The sequence below is a fragment of the Andrena cerasifolii genome, chromosome 1, assembly GCF_050908995.1.
Source record: "Andrena cerasifolii isolate SP2316 chromosome 1, iyAndCera1_principal, whole genome shotgun sequence".
NCBI classification, from domain to species: domain Eukaryota; kingdom Metazoa; phylum Arthropoda; class Insecta; order Hymenoptera; family Andrenidae; genus Andrena; species Andrena cerasifolii.
The window spans coordinates 28,870,161-28,893,269 of NC_135118.1; the positions used below are offsets into that span (position 1 = coordinate 28,870,161).

The following is a 23,109-nucleotide window of genomic DNA, read 5'->3' on the forward strand; positions in this document are numbered from 1 at the left end:
TCTGAGCTGCAAGTAACGCCGAGAAGAAAAAGGAAGCTGCCACTTGGAGCTGAAATCACCGCAGCAGTTTTTCAAGTCATCGTTGCGGAGCATTCCTCTTATCTTTACGATTCGCCGGCGTAATCTAGATCAGCCGTAAACGCGTATTATTACACGGCGGAGCGATAGCCCATGGAAATCATTAATTAGCCGACGATCTGAAGCGATTAAAACGGTCTCCGGGGAGGGACGAGGAACGGCTGCGAGCAGGAAATCAGAGCTCGCTAGACCAACGAGAGAGAAAAGGAGGAGCAACGCGACCGCTGGGTGCAAAAACTCAATTACACGTGTCTGCTCATTCTTTTTCTTTCTGGTTGTTTTACGAAAGCTGTTAATTCCAGAGAACAGTGGCCGATTTAGCTGAACTCGAAAGTGTAGTAACCCAGTGGCACGAATATCACCGCTGTTCCTCGCTGATTTTCTCGTTCGTGAGTGAATGTCGAGCAAGCCCCACCATTGTATGCCGAATTCCGCGCTCTTTTCGCAGAGGTTTGCGTCAGAATTGTAAATAAAAGCGAAACACTGTCGCGGCAGCCTTCGATGCTCGAACCATTCGAAACGACAAGTTGCGTTTCTACGAGCCTCGAGCGTTGCGCGATCCAATGCGCGTTTTCTTCCTCGACACAAGCGTTGATTCGCGAATGGATTAAACGGAAAGATTTTCTGTTGGAAATGCACGCGAAGTCGGTAATAAATGGGGAAAAATGCGATTTCACATTGCAAAATATTAAAGCAATTATTTCATACGCTAGAAGTTTCTGGTCGGACTCGAGCGCTCTAGTTACTGAAAATGTCGACAGCGTGTGTTAATTAGTTGAAGGTGCATGAAACGCGGGCTCGCTCGAATGATAGGCGGTTTAGTGAACGGCTAGAGATAGCGCGGAGAAGTGTGTCAATAAATTAAGGCCAATTATTTGACTCCGCGTTGAACCGAATCGATCGTTTTCATTCTGCAACGGTGCACGCTAAGTTTCTGCATCGGGAGTGAAGCGTCTTTAAAAAATTCTGCGCAAATGCCATCGTCCGTGCCTTTGTTAAGATTTAGTTTCAGTTTGTAGTTTAGTGTTAGCTTTAATTTTTTCTGTACCTTTGGCATTCTAATGTTATGCTCTGACGCTTATACTTATACAGAGGTTAGGCTTTTCACCATCCTATGTATTAAAATCGGTGAAATAAAGTCGAAGAAAGATATTCCACGCGTAGTGAAACAGAAAACAATACTCGTAAGTTACAGTAGCATTGTAGGGTAAATGTCCCAATACCTGGACATTTAAGGGGTTATACCTAGTCAGGTGGCCGAAAAGAGGCGAATATTTGTGACTTTTTTTTTGAAGAAGCGGAAGCGTATAATTTTACAAAACTTTTTGCGTTTAAAAGAGCAACATTTAAAGAACATTTGGTAATTTTTTCGTAGAAAAATATTTAAGTTTATAATAAAGTAACAAGCGACATCCAAGAAGCATTTTTAAAAAGTTGCTTTCATTACATTCGTAACCAGATTATCTAAAATCAAAAAAACAAAAAAGTTTTCGTTAGTATATTAATTTATCCTCAGGTTGACGGAGGGAATTTCCGAAATATTAAGTTAAAACAACATGGCAGCTATTTAAAGTTGAAATCCTGATTTTTTCGCGTAATTTTTGCAGGAAAAAATCAGGATTTCAACTTTAAATAGCCGCCATTTTGTACAATTTTCCATAAAAAAAAAATTTTCTAGCAAAATAAAGATTGCTTTAAAACTATGTAAAAAAAATCCAGGCCCAATATTTTTATTTATACGAACAAAAAAATCCCAAACTTTTTAGTGGTTTCTGGGTGGGGTCCCCACTTAACTATGACTGACTTAAATCAATTAAACTAAGAAATATTCGGTGTCTACTCGTTTCAAACATCCGTGCTGTTCAAAGATCCATGCAAACTATCGTAAGCGGTTCTCCATTCGCAGATTTCTCGGTTCGAAACACAATTACACGGATCGAACGTGACAAATTCACGTCACGTAATTCCTGACCAACTATAAAAGCAATAAACCACGAGGGACACTGGACATCTTTCACAAACATCTAAATTATTACAGTGATCGTTGAGAAAGTCGAATATATATGCATGCGAATGAACTCGGGATAGAAATATCCCAACTCCTCTTTCTCCTGATTTTCCTGATCTGCAAGATAAAATAGTTTGTGGCTCGGGATAAAACAAGAAACCTGCTACCATTCGAAACAGAGCATGAATTCTGTGGGAGTAGCGATGAGCAAGTTCGAGGCTTCCCAAGGTGATCTAGTATCGAGGCATACACTATTAGATGGCTACCAGCCAAAGGCACCTAGGCAACCTTGCCCCATAACGCCTACAAATTTCCCTATTGCTCTGATATTCCAGGTGCATCCCTTAGCAGAGGCGGGGCCACTCGACAAAAAAAAAAAAAACATAAAACGGTAAAAATGTTTAAGTACGTCAAGAATGCCAGTCGCGAGCCACGAGAGTGTCCCGCGTGAAGAGCTCCAGAATGTCGCCGACACCTCGCTCAGGTGGCAATGGACAAAACACTCGACACCAAACGACACGTTTTCAGCGATGACATCTCGTCGAAAGATATTAAGGTACAGTTACGTTTTCCACTCATTTCTACGCGGCACAGGTACGCTGGCCAGTGACTGCGCATAAAGCCGGGTCACCCATTCATTTTTCATGAAGAGCACGTACATAACTCGGCCCTGGCACGTCTGGGCGTCGAAGATTTTTAACCCAGCCGTGGATCAATTCAGCTTGTACCGTAACGCGTGGCCGTCGAGGAACCGTTGCCGCTCGAATCAATTGTCTTTTCGCGAATTCTGTCCAGCAGGCGACTAAAACGGAGTTGGAAGCCCGTTACCGTACCCGTGATCTATGGACGTCGCGTATCGGCCTCGGAAATCTTGAACAGCTACTCGCCTTTCGATACGTCACGGACTTGTCCACGTTCTGCAGTTACAGATAATGCCAGCTATTTATATTTCGTCGATTTGCATGCGAGATTATAGGCAAGGGAGCGTCAAGGGGCAGGGGAAATGCATTGGGGTGAATAATGCGAGTGGCTCAACGATTCGTATCGCTGGTAGAAGGGGAATGGTTGGAATTCTTACGACTCTGATCTCTCACTTCGCGTTTGTTTCGGTTCAGAACGAGCAGTAGGGTGATCTAGTGTTGCGGCTTTGCTACTGCGCAGCTTCTGGCCACGCCCCTTTCTCTGAGCTCCGCCCACAAGGACCACCGTTTCTTGGGACACCTATACGAATCACTACAGACAACTGTAGGTAATCGTTCTACTCCTAACATCGCTGAAATTTCAGATTGACGAACAGTGTTCAAGTTTCTATTCGAAACTTGCGTCGCCGTAAATGGCGAGCTGTCATCGAAAGCGATAAAAAGAAAGCAAACAGAGGGTTGCACTTGTGCTCGCGTGTGTCCCCATGGGGGACCGTGTTTCAGATTGCTAAACGGAGGCTTCGTGGGAGCTGGAGACGTCTGTCCACCAACGAACGGTGCAGCGAGACTCATTAGCCGATTAATACGCGTGCACATGCGACTGCAGGCATGCGGGTTCACACCCGGCGCGCCATTCACCGGCGAAACAACGACAAAGAGACGAATACTGGCCCGCGTCACGCATAGCTGCTCGCACGCGTAGGTGTATCGCGAAAAAATAAAACGCATTGCACTTCGACAGATATGTGGGTTAGTCGATGGCCGAAGTGGAACGAGACAGATAGTCGCTGAAAGGTGAGACTCGTTTCAACGCCCTCCTATGACTGATTAGAGCGAATGCGCGATTCTCTAATCGCGTGTCGCTCTTCCTAGTTCTTTTCTTATCGCTTATGGAAATTCAATGAAACGAGGGATAGGTGGTAATGTGGAAAAGGTGGATACTAAGTAGCGACGTAGATTTTGCGGTGAGTGATGAGCGGTGAGTCCATGTGGCACGCTCTTTAGTGTGTTTATTACAGGTAGGCACTGGTGTTTTATGGTTTGTAACGTGTTAAATGAAAAAGGGAATAGGATGCAGGCATAAGAAGTAATCGGCGCCTGTGGATTAACTTTATCAACGTCTTTTCTCTTAATACGTATGATTTGAGTCAGTGATTCTCAGATTCGTTTCCGCGAAAGTGATATATTGGCTCGTTGAAATTACAGAATCCCATTTGTTCCGTTAAAGTAGCCAAGCAAGCTTGAGGGTAGAGAGGAAACTCGATACATAATTAGAAGACGAGGCGATCAGTGTTAAGGCAATCAAGACTACTACTCTGAGTTCATTAATTCAGTTGAATTGCTCGTAAAACCGATCATTGGAGCAGCTAAGAAGAAGTTGATTAGGCCACTGAGGAGATAGCGAGCGGTGGTGAAAAAAAAAAAGAAACAACAACGAAACACGCTCAACCCAAATACGAGCAACTCTGAGAGGATCAGGCGCGAGGAACGACGAAGAGAATCCCACGTATACAAGGTATTCCAAGGTCTTCAGTTTCTTACGTACTAAGCTCACCGTGACCCGTTACATTTACGCGACGAAGGCGTGGGGTTTTACGGTTTCCTCCACCAGACGCCAGGTAATATCGCGAAAGCTCGATTGCATAACGCGATATTAACGGGGGAGGGGGACGTCGAAGGGAACGCGTCGCGACGCCCCCGACGTCCATTTTTGTGTTAAGGACGATGGATTTACGATAAGTGATTTCTCTATTCTTGAGAATGTAGTGTCTATGTTAGTTTTGGAAGATTCTAAAATTTTTAGTGCAACTTGGGGATTTCGAAGATTTCGAAGATCTGAAGAACTTGTAGGTTTCGAAAGACTTGAAGGACTTGGAGCATTTGGAGGATTTGGAGAACTTGTAGGATTTTGAGGACATGGAAACCTTGAAGGATTTAGATGACTTGGAGAACTTGAGGAATTTAGAGAACTTGGAGAATTTGGAGGTCTTGGAGAACTTGAGGGAATTGGAAGGCTTGGAAGATTTTACGAATTTGTACGATTTGGAAGATTTGAAGGACTTGGAGGACTTAAAGGATTTGGAGGACTTGGATGATTTGGAGAACTTGTAGGATTTGGAGGACTTGGATGATTTGAAGAATTTGTAGATTTTGTAGTACCTGAAGAACTTAGGGAACCTCTCTCCCTTTCAACTTTTCAATACTCTCATAACACCATTGCAAATCTCCAATAGCATTTCAAAAAAGGTCAAAGTTACTTCTATCAGAAGATACATTCCCAGCCCCAACTGTGAATGATTCAAAGTCAGTCTCGATGAACTTGTCTTTCAATGATATCGCGATTCTAATCGCTCCTCGATACGACCGCCCGCGGAACGGTGTTGCGACGCGCTATATCCGGTGGACGCCTGTCACGAATCGCGATCGGGAAATCGTTTCGAAAACTCGATTGCAACACGTCGAACCGGCACAAGGCGGTTATGCTCGTTAGTTTCAACGCTTATTCGCTGCTCGAGGCCCAGGATGCATCGGAAGCCAGCGTCCCCAGCTCCAACGAAATGCGCGCCGAGCCTCCATGTGCCGGTTTAATTAAGACACGCGTACGAGCAACGCTGTTAATTAGTTAATAAACATGGAGATGCGAGTCTGCCCGACGAGCTGTTCATACATGTTAATTAAACGATTAAAATGTTAATTGCCCCGCTGTGAATTCGATTTCCACTCCCCCCTTTTCTGTCTCTCAAACCTATTTCATATTTCGCCTATTACATATTTCGGATATATTATAAGCAGTACAGAATTCTGACGATTCAACGCCATAGAAGATTAAAATGATAGATTCTTTATAAAATTCAATAATGAAAGGCAAAAATTTTATTACGTCTGGAAGATTGAAAACCTGTTGGCAAACTTTTTCCATTTCTCTTACAAGCCGATCCATTTTTTAAATGTTCCATTTTCATCATAATATATCACGTTTAATACCCCCGCGATCGAGCCTGTTCGCCCCGGAAGATCGATGAAGCCCTCTCTGTATTCAAATTACGAAATATTCCGCTCGGTCGCGATGGGTGATCATCGTCGAATTCAATTGGCCGCCTTATCTATTATAAGAGCGAGGTTGCACTCGGGAAATTGGACGCCCTGCCTCTCGTCAACCCCAAATTTTATTAGCTCTACCCCTCTGGACGGCCTACGGCGGCAGTCGGCTGGTCGCGTGAAAAGGCTTAATCGCCAACTCGGGCTTCGTTCCGCGCGCTACGCCCACCCAAAACTCGATCCACTTGCTTAGGGGAGATCGAGATATTCTCTTGCATCGAACGCAACATCTGTCGCGCTACCAGCGAAATGCTCGCGCGTTCCTGGGATGTAGCACCTCTCGCGAACTGTGCATATCGCAATTTCAGAGCACAAAGTATGTACAGTGACTCGCATTAATATTCGGACACATTTTAAAATCGCATAACTTTTTTAGAATTGGTCCAAACAACTTGAGTTTTTTTGAGAAGCTAGAAGGATTAGTTTGCTAACTGACGCGTTTCGTCGTTTTGAAAAAAAATGTATTTGGTTGGAATAGCGAAAAGAATAGTAAAGGTCGATTTTTAAACTTTTTTTTGCGAGCTTGTTATGAAAATTAAAAAAAAATCGTTTGTAGATTGCAGTAAGTTGTATACGTGCCTAAAATTTCATCAAAATCGGTTAACGTTGCTCCGAGCTACAAACGTTTAAAGATCGCAGAATAAGGTCGAAAGTCGCTGATTTCGGGAATTTTCTCAAGTCATTTGGACCAATTCTAAAAAAGTTATGTGATTTTAAAAAGTGTCCGAATATTAATGCGAGTCACTGTAGGTATATAGTACCAATTGTATCGATGCGTCTTCTTCATGTTTGAACGTGTACAACTTGATGAAATTCTTCAGGGAGGATGGCACAAACTTGGGAATATCGTGTGGAATTATAGCATACACCTTTTAATTTTTTCTATGGGGGAAAAGATGAAAGGAACGTTTGGTTGGGTTGGGCTTTTTCCCCTATCAATAAAATCAGAATTAGGCCTGTTTCACACATTCACGGCACGGCACGGCACCGTTTATACGGTAAAAGGAACGAAGATCATATGGAGACCTTTCACACGTCACGGCGGCCGTTCGCCGTCTATGCGGCGACGGCACGTGTGAAATATAAACATACAAACAGAGGATCGAAGCTGAATAAAATCGTTTAAAAAGACCTAAGCTTTTACACTCCACATTCACCAACTCTCTTCAGTTTCCTCTAACAAAACACTATCCTCACTCAACATTTATGTACCACTTCTATAGTTTCCTAGAAGCCACAAAATTAATTTCCAAACCCCACTGAAATTCAAAGCAGACTGAAAACTGAATACAGTCAATTTCATGACCGCGATCATCATAGAATTCCACTTGGTACTCTAGAATTGGCTTGTCACATGTTTATCGGTCCACAGTGTATAGTCGACGGTAGAGAAAATTTGGAGTCGTAAATTATCCGAGGTGGTAAACAGAGTTATATCTTAAAGCATCAGCCCCGCAGAGGTTTAAAGTTCCAGGACCATTTGTCCGTAATAAAAAGCTTTTCAGAAACTGATCCACAGGAACTAATTTAGAAAGGAAATGCTTTGCATGTCCCTGAACAAGGTTTCGGTCACTTTTTTCCCCAGATTCTTAGTTTCAGCCACTTAGCCCGACAATAGGACCCTGCTTCCGTTTATAGCCCCGCCAGTTTTACGACTCCGGATTTTCTCCAGCGTCGACTAAATGTTTTCGACCGTTGGAATTTCCTTTTAGGAACCGCGAGTAGCCGTGATTTCACGAACGACCTATTAAAGCGGCCGTAAACGGCTCGTTTTTATTCTCGCCACGGACACGTCGCCTCCTCCGTCGCGTAATTGGGTTACGAGAACGCCATCGTCCACTACGTGGCCTACCTTGACGGTCTCTTCGACGCCGAGCCGTTTTCCGGTGCGCGACAATGCTTTGTACTTTGAGGAACCGTCGCCCTTCTCGACGGAAGCGGCTACATCGAGGGCAGCGCAGGGTCGACCGCGAATTTCGCCTTGTACGAGGCGAACAGCGCGAGCTAAGTGTCGAGTCGCGTGGCAATTAAGCGCTTCTTGTTCTCTTTCACCCGAAGAATCCCGGAGAAATTCGCGCTCGCGGAAAGCGAGAGCTGCCTGTAAATACCGAGGGGATTGTGTGGCTGAAACGGTTCGAGGCAAAAAGTGGACGTTGGGTGATTGAGAGGTACGGCGAACCGAGTCCAGTTAATTCTGAACGCAACCATTACAACAACGATTACTGCGCTGCGCGGAGAAAAATGGCTGGTTGAGTTCTTTGTGGGAGTATTATGACACAGTGCTGGAAGAATATTGTGGGTGACTGGAGGAAAATGGGGCAGAAATATGGTAATTGGTGCGTTGGGAACAGTAGCGGGAGGAAACTCGATATTTATTCCTGAATAACAGTCAATTTAGTATCTGAATATTTATGGTCGAAATTAGGGGTGACTTGGAGAGAAAGGGTAGAATTTCAGATTTTTGAAACCAGCGCGTTAGGGTATGTTTATGTCGGAGCTGCGATAATAGCGAAGAAAGAGAAATATTTCTTTCTCGACGCTTTTATCGTTGGTCATCTATATATTTATTTATTTATTTATTCACGGGACAAGCCCGTTAAGAACAAGAACACTTATAGTAAAAGATAATTACAGTAAGTTACAGAATAATAATACAGTCATCTCGCTCTTATCGTCGCTCGAATCGTTTATCGCAGCTCCAACGTAAACGTACCCTTAGGAACAGTAGGGAGACCAAGTTCGTCCACTTATAATATACTTGATCCCACAACTATCAAGCAATAAGGCACACCAATGACTCTACAGAAAATGCTGTTGTTCCCTGAACCTTCCTACACATGGATCACGTACTTTGCTAGCACAGCTTTCATTCTTGTTAACCTTTGCGAGGAAACTAGTGGGTCACTGGGTAGAAAGGAAGCCCAGAGCCTCGAGGAGCAACTGATGCGTTGGAACACAATGCACGAACACGTCAATCACAGGATCTAGCATTAACGCAAGTAAAGTCAACTACTCAGTTACATAAAGCCTGCACTCCGCCCACCGGTTCGATCGAAGCCAAATTGCCCCTTACCTCGACAGTTATGGAATAACACTCGACGTAACGACTACCTACCAGCAGCGCATTAAACCCCCCAATATTTCTCATATATAGAACGATGAGAAGGGACGATAACGTCGGCGCGTTTCAAAAACGTACGTACCTCCCCCTCCGGAGACGTCGGGGGCTTTTAAACACATGCATCTGGATCGACGGTAGGGGGAGGGTCTCGTATCATCGAGAGAGAGAGAGAGAGAGAGAAAAAAAGGATCTTATTCTCATCCAGCGAACCGGTCGATTCCACCGGTACCTTTATCGTCGAATTAATTTACGATCATTTCGATTGATACGCTCCTTTAGCCCGGACGTCTCGCAATTAACCCGATGCTCCAAATAATCGGGTTGCCGGCGCGCGGCAAACCTCCCGATCGCTTCATAATAAATCGACGTTCCAGTTCCGTACGGCCGACCCAAATAATCAGTTTTCTCGATCATCGGTTGACAATTATGACAGCGTGCGCGCGGATAAGGCCAGATGGGGGTCATTGGGCCGAGCGGGAAAAACGACCACGCGTTTTGGATAACGATCCGACCGTACCGTCCACCGCGAGGAGCATCTCAACGTGTAATTGAAGTGGGTGCTGCATGATTAATTAACGTCCCGCTCGGCGATCGGGATTTATATGTTTCTCTTGCCCGGGTTCGCCCCCCTCGGCCCGATTAATTGAGCGACAACCGTTTTATTGAGCCTCGACATCGGCTACCCGGGATCACACGGAGAAAGTCGGGTGAATCGAAAATCTGCGGGGTTCGAGGGACATTTATGGATCGTCGAGATAGATTGTTGGGCTTTCATAGCTGGAGGTATGAATATTGTACTTTGGGAAATGAAGGGTTGGTCGAGGGGGTCGCTGGATCGGGATTTGAATCCAAGTTGTCGAGCTGGGGGCGATTCTCTTTGGAATTGGAGACGTCGATGAATTTCTTCAGTTATAGGGTAAACTTGAGTGCTAACACAAAATTGGAAAATAGCCGAATTTTCAGGGGTTAATTTCACCAACTTCTAGTGAATTTGGGTAGCAAACCAAAATTGCGTTGTAATCAGGAGGAAATCCCCTACATATTCACAAAGTTTCTGAATTTTTTTAATTTTCGGGTTCGGGATCTTCCCTTGTAAGTGTTGTAGGTATTTAATAGTGAAAGAAATAGTCTGTTTAAACACTTTAAACTTCGTTTTTAAATTCATATGTTTTTCTGTATAACCTCAAATTTAAGGATGCCAATGATTGTATTTTTATGCCTATTTTTGTTTTTCATTGAATATTTTTAAAACAAAAGACTTAATAGGTAGTCAAAATGTTTTATTTTAATGAGAAATCCATAATCATTGATAATAACTAAAAATTAAGACCATGTAAAAACTTCACAAAAAAATATAAACATTCCAATTGGGATTTCCGCTTAGGGTGCCAGTCATTGTACACTTTACCCATGTCCTTTATTTTTAAAGTTAACGTTGTCTAACTGCAAATCTACAAAGATAATAAACCTTCAAAGAAAGAAGAAGGTATCCTTTAACCTCCTTCTAAACAGCAAACGGTAATAATGAAATAAAATATGAATTAATGGGTCCCGAATCCCAAAAAAGGTAACAGTGTATCATAACCGTAACACGAGACTGGGCTCAGATTACCAATCTATCCAATCAAGTTCGAACTGCTTTCGACTATCCAAGGAACAGGAGTCCCCCAGAAAATCCACGAGTCTCCAAATACAGACCCCCGCAGCATTCAAGCTACCACAGCAGAGCAACATTCCACTGTCCCGTTGCGCGGAACAGAACCAGATAAGCGGCGACAAACCGTCTCCATGAATCATTTCCTTGTGTCTCTCCTTAATTGCAATCCAAGGTTGTGCCCGCAGTTTCGCCGTTCTCTATCGGAGAAACGGGAAACTAGGAAAGCGGAGGTCACGTTTCGTCGCGTTATCGAAGAACGGAAAGCGTCGTCGTTGGACACGGGCCTGCGCGATTGATTGATAAGACCAGACACCGCTATCCACTTAGGATTCCATCGCGGAAGAACCCCTAATCGACTCCCTCCAAAGATACTTCTCTAATTGCAAAAGTTACCAGCGAACTTGGCGCGTTTCCACTGATGGCTGCGATCGGATCTGCCCATTATAGGGACCTGATGAGATTCCAATCGTTTAAACGGTCCCTTCTAACCGCCGGGGAAAAATAATCGCCGCGGTTAACGGAGCTCCAGGCATTTAAAACTATTTCAATTTCCGCGGTAAACTCGATCGGTATTGCAGAGTGCTACTTGGAACTAACGGCGCCAGGCGGCAGCACGCGACTAGAAAATCGTCTTACCGATCTCACGCGATCGAGGCGATCTATCGTGGATCGCGTGTGGCCGTTTCTCTTCGCGCCGTTGCGCTTTGTTCGTTTCTCGATCTTAAAGCGTTTTTAGTATTCGTGACGGACACAATGCAGGTGTTGATTAGAGGTAGATTAAAATTCACGCATGGCTTGTTACCGACGGATCGATAGATCACATAGATCCGTCGGTAAGATAGAACCGATCTACTGGATCATTGTAGCTGGTATGGAAAAATGCTTTCATTCTCAGTAGGGGTTAGTAGCAAAAAAAGTCGCGGAATTAAAGAAACCCGGATCAGAAATAGAAGTCACGATAGCCGGGAAGCGCGGAAGATCCTAAATTAGATCTCGATCGCTATCGCGCACGCTCCGTTCAAAGGAAATTCGAAAGTCATCGTTACATATTCAATTGTTACATCTGGCTAAATGAAATCGTTATCTACGATCGGCTCCAACCCGCCGAACGCCGAATAATCACGTTTCTATCGCTGTGTAACCGTGTGTTACGGGGCCGCGCTTTCAAACACGATACATTAACGTCGTTTCATCTCCTTCGTTCTTTTTTTTTTCGTCTCGTTAGGTACAGTGTTGCGAGAGTGTGTTTTCTCTAATCGTCGTTTCAGGCGATAGAGAACGAAGTTTGCGAAATTAGCGGCAGTCACGGCAGCTGTGGCTTCTCACAAAGAAACCTTTTATTAACTTTCGGTCATTCCGCGGCGACTCTTGGCAGAATCTCTTCCGTATCGAAGCGTGACGAAAGGCCCAATGGGACGTGAAAAAAGTGAAATCCTTGGGAGCATATATGGGCCGATTCGTCTCTCTGCTTTCGATCCCATTATATCGAGCGGAGCCGCCGCAGCGTAAAACGGCTTTGACGCCAAGTGTACTCACCATCGACGTGAAATAGAACTTCTCGAATTCCCTCTCGTGGAGCCGCGCCGCCGTCAGGCTCGTCGCCGCGTGTTGCGCGTGCTTCGACAGTATATCCTCGCCCTTCTTGCACAGCCAGGACAATACCTGCAGCAGAAGGAAATTCACTATCTTACTCGATGAGTTGAGAGTTAAGAATACTTGCTGGGGGATCACGAAGCTGTGATTTGCAAGGCCTTCGAGCGCTTCTGGAACGTCATTGCCATTTAAATAACCTTCAAACCCCAGCGAAATGACCTTCAGGCTCCTTTAAAGGGATCCTTAAATACTTTTAGAGGATCCTCAAGTGACCTTCCAAAAACCTTCGACTGATATTTAAATGACCTTTGTTACATGTGTATGGCCTTCAATTATATTTCTGACATAGTTCCGAAGCAATTTGCTGCGGTGAAGCCAAAAAGGAAAGTCTATGAAAAACGGAATAATCGAGCATCTAACGTGAAGCTTGAACGTGGCTTCGACATAACGCGCGATACATTTGGAAGGGTTAATATACGGCCGCTGTCATTATCGAGGTTTCACAACGCGGACTGCTTGAAATCTTCTAATACCCGGTTGCAAAACTTAACGTTGCAGGCGAGTAATTAGTGTCCGCCGAGATTCGTTAAGTAATTAAGAACGGTGGCAGCTGTTCCGCGCTCGACAGCCGGGGCCCTGTTATTTATGAATAACCTCGTAAATTGCAAGTAAAACGCTGCTGTAAATGACATTCCAGCTCGTTGTACAATCTATTCCTTACCCCTGCCGCCTAATAAATACCAGTTTCGTGTAACGTACCAGTAATTTATTAATAGGCTATCAGGAGAAAGGACGACTCCCATTCTAGCGCTCATATTTCATCGGGATAGATTTAATTTGATGTAAGAACATTTTGTAACAATATTCCCACAGCGAGTGTGCAGTAACATTTTAGAGAATCAATGAAGTTCACACGTACCTACCTATAGGTACCATTATATACAAATATTCCTGCCAGGTATGTTTGACAGGAATAACAGGAATTACAGGAATAATCATAATGTTATAACTGATAATTATAGTTAAAGTACAATACCTACTGTCGTTTTGTTCTTTTTCCTTTATTGAATTAGTCATATTTTTATTTTACTGATATTTTTAGGGAAATAATAAACTGTGGTACGAATCAGGTTTGTTTCTAACAATTTGAACCCCATATAAACCCAACACTGTGAAAAAATAATTTTGTCCAGCTAGCACGTAGCATACTCGAACCACTGTGCGTAGGGTGTGCACCCGGGTACCCGACGGGTCAAAAAGTAACAGCTCTATACCGTAGCGAAGCATTCTGTAACTATTACCATAAATTCCTTCATCCCCCTACATTCCCTAAAACACGCTCAATTACGTAAGCAGTTACTCAAACCTCTAGAATCTACATAACATAATAGAATGAAACAGGGCGAAACACGAGAGCCCACTCTCGTGAAATCAATTCGCTTCCACTCCATCAGCACCGCAACCACACGTGTTCAATAAATTTCCACTTGTACCGCTCCTCAGACACCCTTAAATACCGAACTCGCTCCATCACGACTCCGTGCTTAAAACAAATAGCACATCAAGTTATTCGCCTTCGCGAGCAGGCGGCAGGCGAGAATCGTCGAGGGAATGAATGCGCAGCTTTTACAATTTTCCAGGCTGGAAAATCAGGCCTCCGGAGATTAGTTCACCTGTCGAGCGCGTATTACCCCCGGGGGTCGGCCTGGCCGAGGGGAGCAGCGAGGCTGTTAGTCGATAATTAGATCGGGCGTGTCACGCGTGATTAATGATTCGTCGTCGCGGCGCGACGTGCCGGCGAGCGAAAAGTACGCGAGAATAATTAACGGGAGCAGACGGGAGGAGAGAATGCCCGCCAAGTGGGAAGACCGGAGGGAGAGAGACGCTGGATGTCGTCCTCGGCGTTCGGATCGACGGGGAACTCGAATTAAGAGAAGGGGCCCCCTATTTCAGTGCGGACCGAGGGGCCGCGAAACCACTTCGATCATAAGCAAAGCTGCCGGTTTTCGGGTCACTGGGCCGCGTTAGGACGACGGTCGAATATTGGCCGGCAGAGGCGTGGAAGCCTGCTCGTGGGGCGAGAGCACTGTCAGGATTCATTTGCTGGGATTTGCCATGGTGTGTGGAGAAGTATGTCGATAATTGCGACTCGGATCTGATGAAACTCCTGCGAAAATTATTCACGCGCAAATACTGGGGGGGAATACTATAGTCTCGGTAGTAAAATGCTAGAAGAGTTTGTGGAAACTGGGGCTGCGGAAGATTGCAGCGCCGTCTACTTGCAGAATTTGTAATTCGAGTTCTAGGCCGGTATTCATAGTCGCTACTTATTCTTAAGCAAATGCTTAAGCATTCGGCATCTTTTACTAGCTGCTCGGTTAGTAGAGGATGCCGCATGCTTGAGCATTTGCTTAAGAATAAGTAGCGACTATGAATACCGGCCCTACTCTAAAGTTATTGCAGAGTAAATTGGACCAACAGCAAGACACTTCTGGGCCGGTATTCATAGTCGCTACTTATTCTTAAGCAAATGTTTAAGCATGCGGCATCCTCTACTAACCTAGTAGCTAGTAAAGGATGCCGAATGCTTAAGCATGTGCTTAAGAATAAGTAGCGACTGCGAATACCGCCCCTAAATATTCTTGAATTACAAATTCTGCAAGTAGACGGCGCTGCAATCCTCCGCAGCCTAGTGATTCTCTAGGTAGAACAACGTGATCGGAAGAACGTGTATCGTCGCTGATTGGTTGCCGCGATTTGCAGCAAAAGCGGAAGTGGACAGAGAAAGAAACTGTAAAAAAGAAAGAGACAGAAAGAGAGAGAGAAATACTGATAGAAAGAGACAGAAGTACTGACAAAAAGAGAGAGAGAGAAATACTGATAGAAAGAGATAGATAAACGTTTAGGTTATGTTATTTCCGGTTTTGCTCCAAAATGGCTGCGGTTATACCGATCACTCCCTAGATGATCACTACCGCAGCCCTAGTTTCTACAAATTCTTCCACCGTTATCTACCGAGTTCTAAATATTCTTCTTCGATTTCTGTGTTACTCTGTTACCACACTACGGGTACTAAATGGTAATCGCACGTGCCTGAAGTCTGTTCCAGTCGCGAAAATCGATTAGTTCTAAGTAAGAAACGTCTGGAACACGAGGAAGTGCGAAATGTACCAGGAATAAGTTAGGTTATGTCACGAGTTATACGGGTTTTACGGAAAGCACGCAATAAAACAAAGCGATACGCAGGTGTACCATTAAAAGCTGCGTTTACGCTTGCGAAAAAAGGTATTGTGACGCAATCCCGTCGCGGAATTTCGAGGCGTCTGCACGGACACCTGCAACATTGCTGCGTAACGTGAAAGAAACACGTTCCATAACGAGTTTATGGTTCCTGGACCACATTCATTCCCATCGAGCCGCGTCCACCGAGAAATTCCACGATCGAGGGGGATCGCAGCAAGAACCGTGCTATGGACACAAATTAGCCAGCTCAGCTTTTACCTAAATATGCCCTGTATGGGGAAGACGCCACTGACTTGGTGTTTGTTGAATAACTGGGGGGCGTTCGAGGAGGAGGACTCGAGCAGTTCGATGCAACTGTGTCATCGCTTCATGAGAACTCCCTGTCAAAATACATTGCTATCACATTTTTCAGACTCAGATACAGAATGTCAACCTCTCTGGGGTAGTTAATATTCCACAATTTGCGTACCCCGCTCAAATAGACACCCTTCCTCAACCTGATGCACTAAACTCAGAAGCTACTACCATTGATTGACCTCTCAATGTCACTTCTCCCCTAAAGCTTCGCGTCAGGCGTGACTCCACCCCCATTTTCTCGGTCTTCGGAGCACGGAATTTTCACATACGCGCGGCACAGTGGCGCATCCAGAGGGGGGCCAAGAGGCCTTAGCACCCCCCAAAGAAAAAGGAGATTAATGTAACCACGACCGGAGTTATACAAGAGCTTTGTAAAAAGAAAAGAAAACCGAATTTTATTGTTTAAATAAATTTGTATGATCACCTAATTTTATTGAATTTGCATGAAATATTTTTGCCCCTTCAACTCGGCTCCCCCAAGATCCTTAGTGCACTACTGGCGCGACACATTCCCCCATATTCAGGGAGTAACATCCCTCTACTCGTAGTGACAAGAGAAGGAGGCGTGACACAGAGAATAGGTACCTACAGTGAATCTAGAGACGCGGTAGCGTCTCGACGCCAAGTACAGGAAAGAAAGTACAGGAAAGACACCCTGTATATGTCGACTGTCGCTACCGCTATCATTTACTCGTCGCCGGGCTATTCCAACCTAACCTGAAACTTATTTCATTAATATCTCATCACGCCTGCAATGTTTCCTAAATTTAAAGGCATTTTTCTTATGTAAACCGCATATAAGCTTTCGAATAAGACCAATTTCAATAAAATCGGTCCGCGCATAACAGAGATATCATAATATCGTCTCATGGATCAGTCAGAAATTTAAATTTTTTTTTATTTTTTTGTATATGTATATGTTCATGTATTTTAGATTATAAGAGAGTTATTGTAAATTATTAATTCGAGGACAATTAACATTTTTTCTGTTTCGCAGCGCCAAGTATTTTGAATAAAATGTTTATTCGTATTAAAATATTTATTTGTATCTATCATTACCTTTATGTACGTGCAGCTCATTTTGATTTCACATCTTTTTTATTTTATAATTATTCTTACCTTCTACTTTTTGTGATTTATTTGATTTCATGTACTTGGCGTAATTTTTTTACTTTTCTCAAGTTTTTTATGGAGATTATCAATACTACTGTCGCTACTTCAGCCTGGCGACTATGAAAGAACACCAAGGGAGTAGCCCGAGCGCCACAGCATCCCGCTGAGGGATCCAAGGGAAGCTCCTGGATCATAAGAGCGTCGCGCGGGTTACGCGGGTCACTGGCAGTGATGGTATTGGCCACGGGTTTTCTCGCGCACGCGCGAAATTTGCAGTACCATATCTATGTTAGAGCGCAACTAATAGGTGAAGAGTTATTGGCGGGAAAGCAGCAGGGTGATCAAGGTACCCCATTTTATCGAAACTTGTACCATACTGATGCTAAAATCGCCGTGCATGCGCGAGTAAACCCGCCCCCAATACCATCACTGGTCACTGGGCCGCGGTTAAGGGTATGACGATCAAATGCCATCGGTGGCCAGCGTGCACGCGCCTCGGCAGCGCGCACAGCCGCACAGGTGCGAGCGGAGAGGAGCGTCGGCACCAGGAGAGCGCGCTTTATCTCGCGTTCGCGCGCCCATGTTATAAACCGTGTAAACACGCGCGAGCGTGCGCGAGCGTGCACGCCTAACGGCCAGACAGGTATTTAGGTTCGCTGGCGGCGCGAGCCGCTTCCGCCTGCGGTGCATCTTCTCACGCGAGCGGTGTACGCGCGCGGCGATCTTATCGGCCGCGGGGAATGCCCGATACCGCGGGCGAGTCGATTAATATGGACACCTTCGGCGAGCGCGTCCCCGCGACACGGAGTTCCCGACCCCGGCGACCCCGTGAAATCGCGGGGTCGCGGTGCGCTTGAGCGATTGCGCGACGATTCGATCCGTTGCGCGTCGACTCGCGTGGCTGATCCAGGAATTTCGTCCGCGGAGGTTCGAGCTTAAAGGGGTACACTGGCGTAACTGCCCGTTTTTTCGACCCCATCTTCGCGGAATTTATTTAACGAAAACTGTAAGTTTATACTATCTGACGTTTTACCTGTATGTTAAGGTATGTTTCACGCGAAACTCAGAATTTTGTTTCATCTTTTTTATCGTACGTATACCTAGATATAGACGGTGGCGTAAGCTTCTCCAAAAAAATTCCTTTTCCGACGGGTGATCGTGTGGGAACTGTTCCAGTCATCCAAAATGGAAAAATTAGGGTTTATTTTATTTATTATATTTGTCGCTATGGTTGGAAACGTAGGGCCACTTAACAATACAAATTTACAGGATAGCATAATTTTTTTAAAAATGTTCGATTTTTGCTGATAAATTTAGCTGTTTTCGTTCTATGGAATTAATTTCATGCAAAGAGGAAACTCGACCGTGGTTTCAACTATAGCGGCAAACATAATAAAGATAATAAACCTTAGTTTTTCCATTTTGGATGAGAACAGTTCCCACACCAACGCACATAATGACATTTTTTGTTCAAGTCACCCTACAGGTCATAATTTTTCGGAAAACTTGACGATTTTTTTTTAAATTCTTCGCAATTAAATTCTCTATAGATCAGTCTGGCCGAAATTTTGAATTTCGTTGCTGATTTTTTTTTATATTTAGCGAATTATACAGCACTTTTCGAAGATCAGTATCTGTGGGCTTTTTTGGCCGCCTGTTCGGAATTTAAAGTCAGATTTTCGAAATTAAAGGCGGTGAATCCAATATGCCGAATATAGTTGACTTTTCTGACTCAATATTGATGAGCAGGATTTTTAATGTTTGATATTTTTAAACACGTACATAAACAAAAAATCGGATATTTGCTTGCAGAACCTTAAAGAAACGTTTCACTCGGTTCCAAGGGATGAAACAATGGAGCAGGAACAGCAGTTCGGAGTCACGGTACTTGGACTTATACACATTCAACCCATTTCCTCGGTACATTTGTGGCATGAAGAGCAAAAACGGACAAACCCTCATTTTTTGCGACATTGAATTAGTAGCAATAATGTATTCCAATTTAGGCAGTACTAATCATGTACAATAGGAAAAATTCATTTTTCTCAATGCGAGTTGGTCCGCCTTTGCTCTCAATGTCTCATTTGTCCGTCCACTTGAGAATTACGAGCGACTCGGGCCTTGTCGCTGTTCAAGGGAGCAAGGGACCTTTCTTCACGAGTCGGAGCAACAACTCAGCAGACCGATAGCTATATACACTGACTTTACGACGAGTATTTAGGACCGCTATCGCGGGGGACACTCTTGTCTCCGATAAATACCGACAGTGCTCCCCTTTTTTCCCGGCCACGACGGGCACCTTCCAAGTAACGATGCATCTTCCCCGAAACACGCGTTTTACGACGCCGCCCGGTTCAGCTTTTGGAACGAGCCTCGTTTTATCGTCCCACATTCACCGCGCGGACGAGATGGAAAGGACGTCGAACCAGGAACATGATCGCTTAGCTCGGAGACCTGACGAGACCCAAATTTTCGCCCGCGATCGCGGGGTGCTTCGGCCGCGCTTCATCTCCCTTTCACGCGACCCTCATTCAAGCTAATTGAACAGTTTCCGGGGGATCAATCGAGGGTTTCGATCATTTATTTATTTACCGGGAGGTGCCCTTTAGTTACAACGAAGTATACAGCTAATGAAAAAAGAGGCAGTCTATAATAATTAACCTATATAACGGAAGAGAAAAAAAGAAAAATATACAGAGTCGTTTTGCGATAATACCCTCTTCGCTTTAAGGGGGAAGCCCTATTTAGGACGCTAGGAATAAGGTGATACTTGGGAATTTTTTCTGAGAAACTGTTGAACGGATATTTTCCAAACTTTCAGGGTATTTTAGTACACGTTCAAACAATAAAAATTAATTTTTTCGGTACAAAGTGTTCGGTAGAAATGGAGATATAGGAACACGTTCGTTAGGACTCGCCGGAGTTGCAAATTTGCGATTGCAATGGTGGCCCAAATTCTTCCCTGAAATAAAAAAACCAAGGTTTTTCTTATTTCTAGTATAATTACATTGTCGATGGACCTATAACTTTGATAAATAAATTGAACTGAACACCTCTTTTTCCATAAATAGTACGAAATATCTTGGAGCAGAATCGTAACTTTTTCTTTCAAGTCCCACCAATTTGCCAACTTTCAACTTTTTTCCCGTCTGTTAGGTTCATCGACAATGTAATTGTACCAGAAATAAGAAAATCCTTGGTTTTTTTATTTCAGGGAAGAATTGGGGCCACCATTACAATCGCAAATTTGCAACTCCGGCGCGCGAGTCCTAACGAACATATTCCTATATCTCCATTTCTACCGAACACTTTGTAACGAAAAAATTATTTTTTATTGTTGGAATGTGTACTAAAATACCCTGAAAGTTTGGAAAAGATCCGTTCAACAGTTTCTCAGAAAAAAATTCCCAAGTATCACCTTATTCCTAGCGTCCTAAATAGGGCTCCCCCTTAAAGCAGCTTGAAGGGCCATTGTGGGCGTATTTAAAAAGCTAGTTGCATGTCTTAAAATGAAATACTAAAATTGCACAGTTCTCGATATGAATAGTAGCATTATTTGACGAGACAAAAGTGCATTCAAAGTAAGCCCCCAAAATGAACCAGTGACGCCAATTTGACAATCACAGTTCCACGTTAAACATTTACCACAGATGCAGGGAATATTAAATTAATCGGAACCTAAACTTATTCCATATTCTGTATTCTGAAGTGCCCCGCCACGTTCGATCGAAAGTTTGTTGTTTATTCATAAACAGAGAATGACCCAATTTAATTCACAAGGGATGACAGATAAAGCCTTCAAATTTTCCAACAACAATTCCGCGATTACCAATCACCACGTCCACGCCTCGTGGACAAGGGAGTCTGCTTGCTGATGTTTATACCCCGAGCCACCGCTGAGCTCGTATCGATCGCACCCACGCAGGAATCCCTGTCGTTGAAAGTTCGCGCGATGTTCGCACCGATAGGCGTATCGTTCGGTTTATCGGTCAGCCGGGTATCAGGCGTGCTACGAGATTATACTCGGTTTGACTTGCACGGAGTTACATCGGCGAAGTATGCGAGGGATTGATGCCGGATATTGTAAAACGCTCTTCTCTCGGAGCGCGTATTTATAGACTCCTCGTTGATGGAAGCGTTGCCGGGTGATTCGATGCAGCCCCTCGTGGAAAGCTCGCCGTTGTTATCTTTCCACGAGGCTGTTCCTGATTAAACGTTTCAACTTCTCTTCGAGTATTCACCACCAGCATCCATCATAATTTCGCCTCGATTCATCACCCCGTAAAGCGCGAAATCAATCGAGTGACGATTACATAAACGACAAAGAAATCGGATATAAAATCCCCGGGCGCAAAGAGAACAGACGCTCGATCGGCTTCCCCGACGAATTCTGCCACGCAAACACGTTGCGTAACGTCGATCACCGTTGAAGAAAGTTGTGCAGGTATAAAACCGAGCTCTTTCTTCGAGCTTCGACATCGCGGAGGTATTAACGCGCGGCGATCGTAAAGGAGAGAGACGATCGAGCAGCGTAGACTGGCGATCGACGCTATGCCATCGATCTTTTATGACCAAGTACCGACGGTACGTGGGACAATTACTCATGCCTCTAACAGGCCGTAAAATAGTACATCTCGGGGCGGAGGGGAAAAGAAGGTATCCGAAATTCGACCGCTCAGGTTTTCTTGCTCCGAAAAAGGCCGACTGTAAGGAGTCGATAAGTATGCCATAGCCGCAATCAACGTCTCAATGAGTAATCGCACCGCCCAGGGCCACTCTTTCGCTCATTCTCGGTCTCGTTGGGCTGGTAAGGTGACCAGCAGAGGGAGAGAGAGAGATGGCGGGGAGCGACATTCGTCTCGGTCCCTCTGAGTGGAGCAGGGATGGCCGTAGGAGGGAAACAATTTCGGGCGTCCGAGAATCGCCGCTGCGAATCGTTTCGACGGTTAATAACATGTATGATAATGTAAAATCGCTTCTCTGTTTCAGCTTCGTGCTTCCATTTAGCAGCGTTATGTCGGGTATAATCTGTAATGGCGTGGATGAGTCTTAAAATTGAGTTCAAAGTTGTGTGTTGATTAGTGGTCAGGCCATGTCTGTGGTAGTAATAGCGTTTCTTGCCACGTGTTTCGGGCGGTGAGATCTTATACAGGTGATCTTGGTACTGATGGGATTGAAATAGAGGACTATAATTTTGGAGGGTTTTGAAGAAAATATGTCTAAACTGCGTTCCAAATAAGAGCATACCGACGCTCCTACCGATTAGTGATGTATCCGATACGGATCTGACACACGCGATTGGTTGTAGCACTTTCCCTGCCGGTCAGTAAACCAATCAACAGTGTATCCCTGCGCGAAACGAGTATGCTCTAATGTGGAACGCTGTGTAGCGCTTAAGGGAGGTGCCACCTTGGAAGCATGAGAATCAGAAGTTTACGTAGCAATTTTTTTCTTTTAAACAGTGACCCAGATAGAAGATCTGATTAATGGCATTTACTGTACATCTCTTGAAGATGTCCAAGGTGCCCACCCCCCTTGAAGGGATCGATGTAGCTCTGATAGAATGTAATTGAAGACTCTGAAATTTCGTACACAAATTTTTATTTCAAATAATTTTTTGTCCATCTCTGCTAGGTGGCTCAGGGTATCACAAGGGTCCCAGAGGTCTAAGTAGATCTCCCTTCCTTCTCCCTCATAGAAGAAGTCTAGAAGTATCCTAGCACAGAAATTTTCAGGGTCTCCAATTTCATTCTATTCTAAAAAATTATTTGAAATAAAAATTTGCGTACGAAATTGTTATTTCAAATAATTTGTTGCCCATCTCTGCCTTCTAGGCTCCGCGTCCCTTCCCCTATTCTAGTAGAAGTAGAATGTTGACATCTTACCAGTTACATAGCCATAGCCTACGTCAGTTTCGCAT

At 44.4% G+C, this 23,109-nt stretch overlaps 1 protein-coding gene across 4 annotated transcripts in view; it reads right to left on the reverse strand.

Moving 5' to 3' along the window:
- The window catches only part of LOC143374237 (puratrophin-1), a 464,976-nt gene that overhangs the window by 58,818 nt on the left and 383,049 nt on the right, over positions 1 to 23,109 (reverse strand). For all 4 annotated transcript variants that reach the window (XM_076822217.1, XM_076822208.1, XM_076822226.1 and 1 more), the window contains one exon: positions 12,420 to 12,545. In XM_076822217.1, coding sequence (XP_076678332.1) covers positions 12,420 to 12,545 — 126 coding nt within the window. The remainder of the gene's footprint in view (positions 1 to 12,419; positions 12,546 to 23,109) is intronic.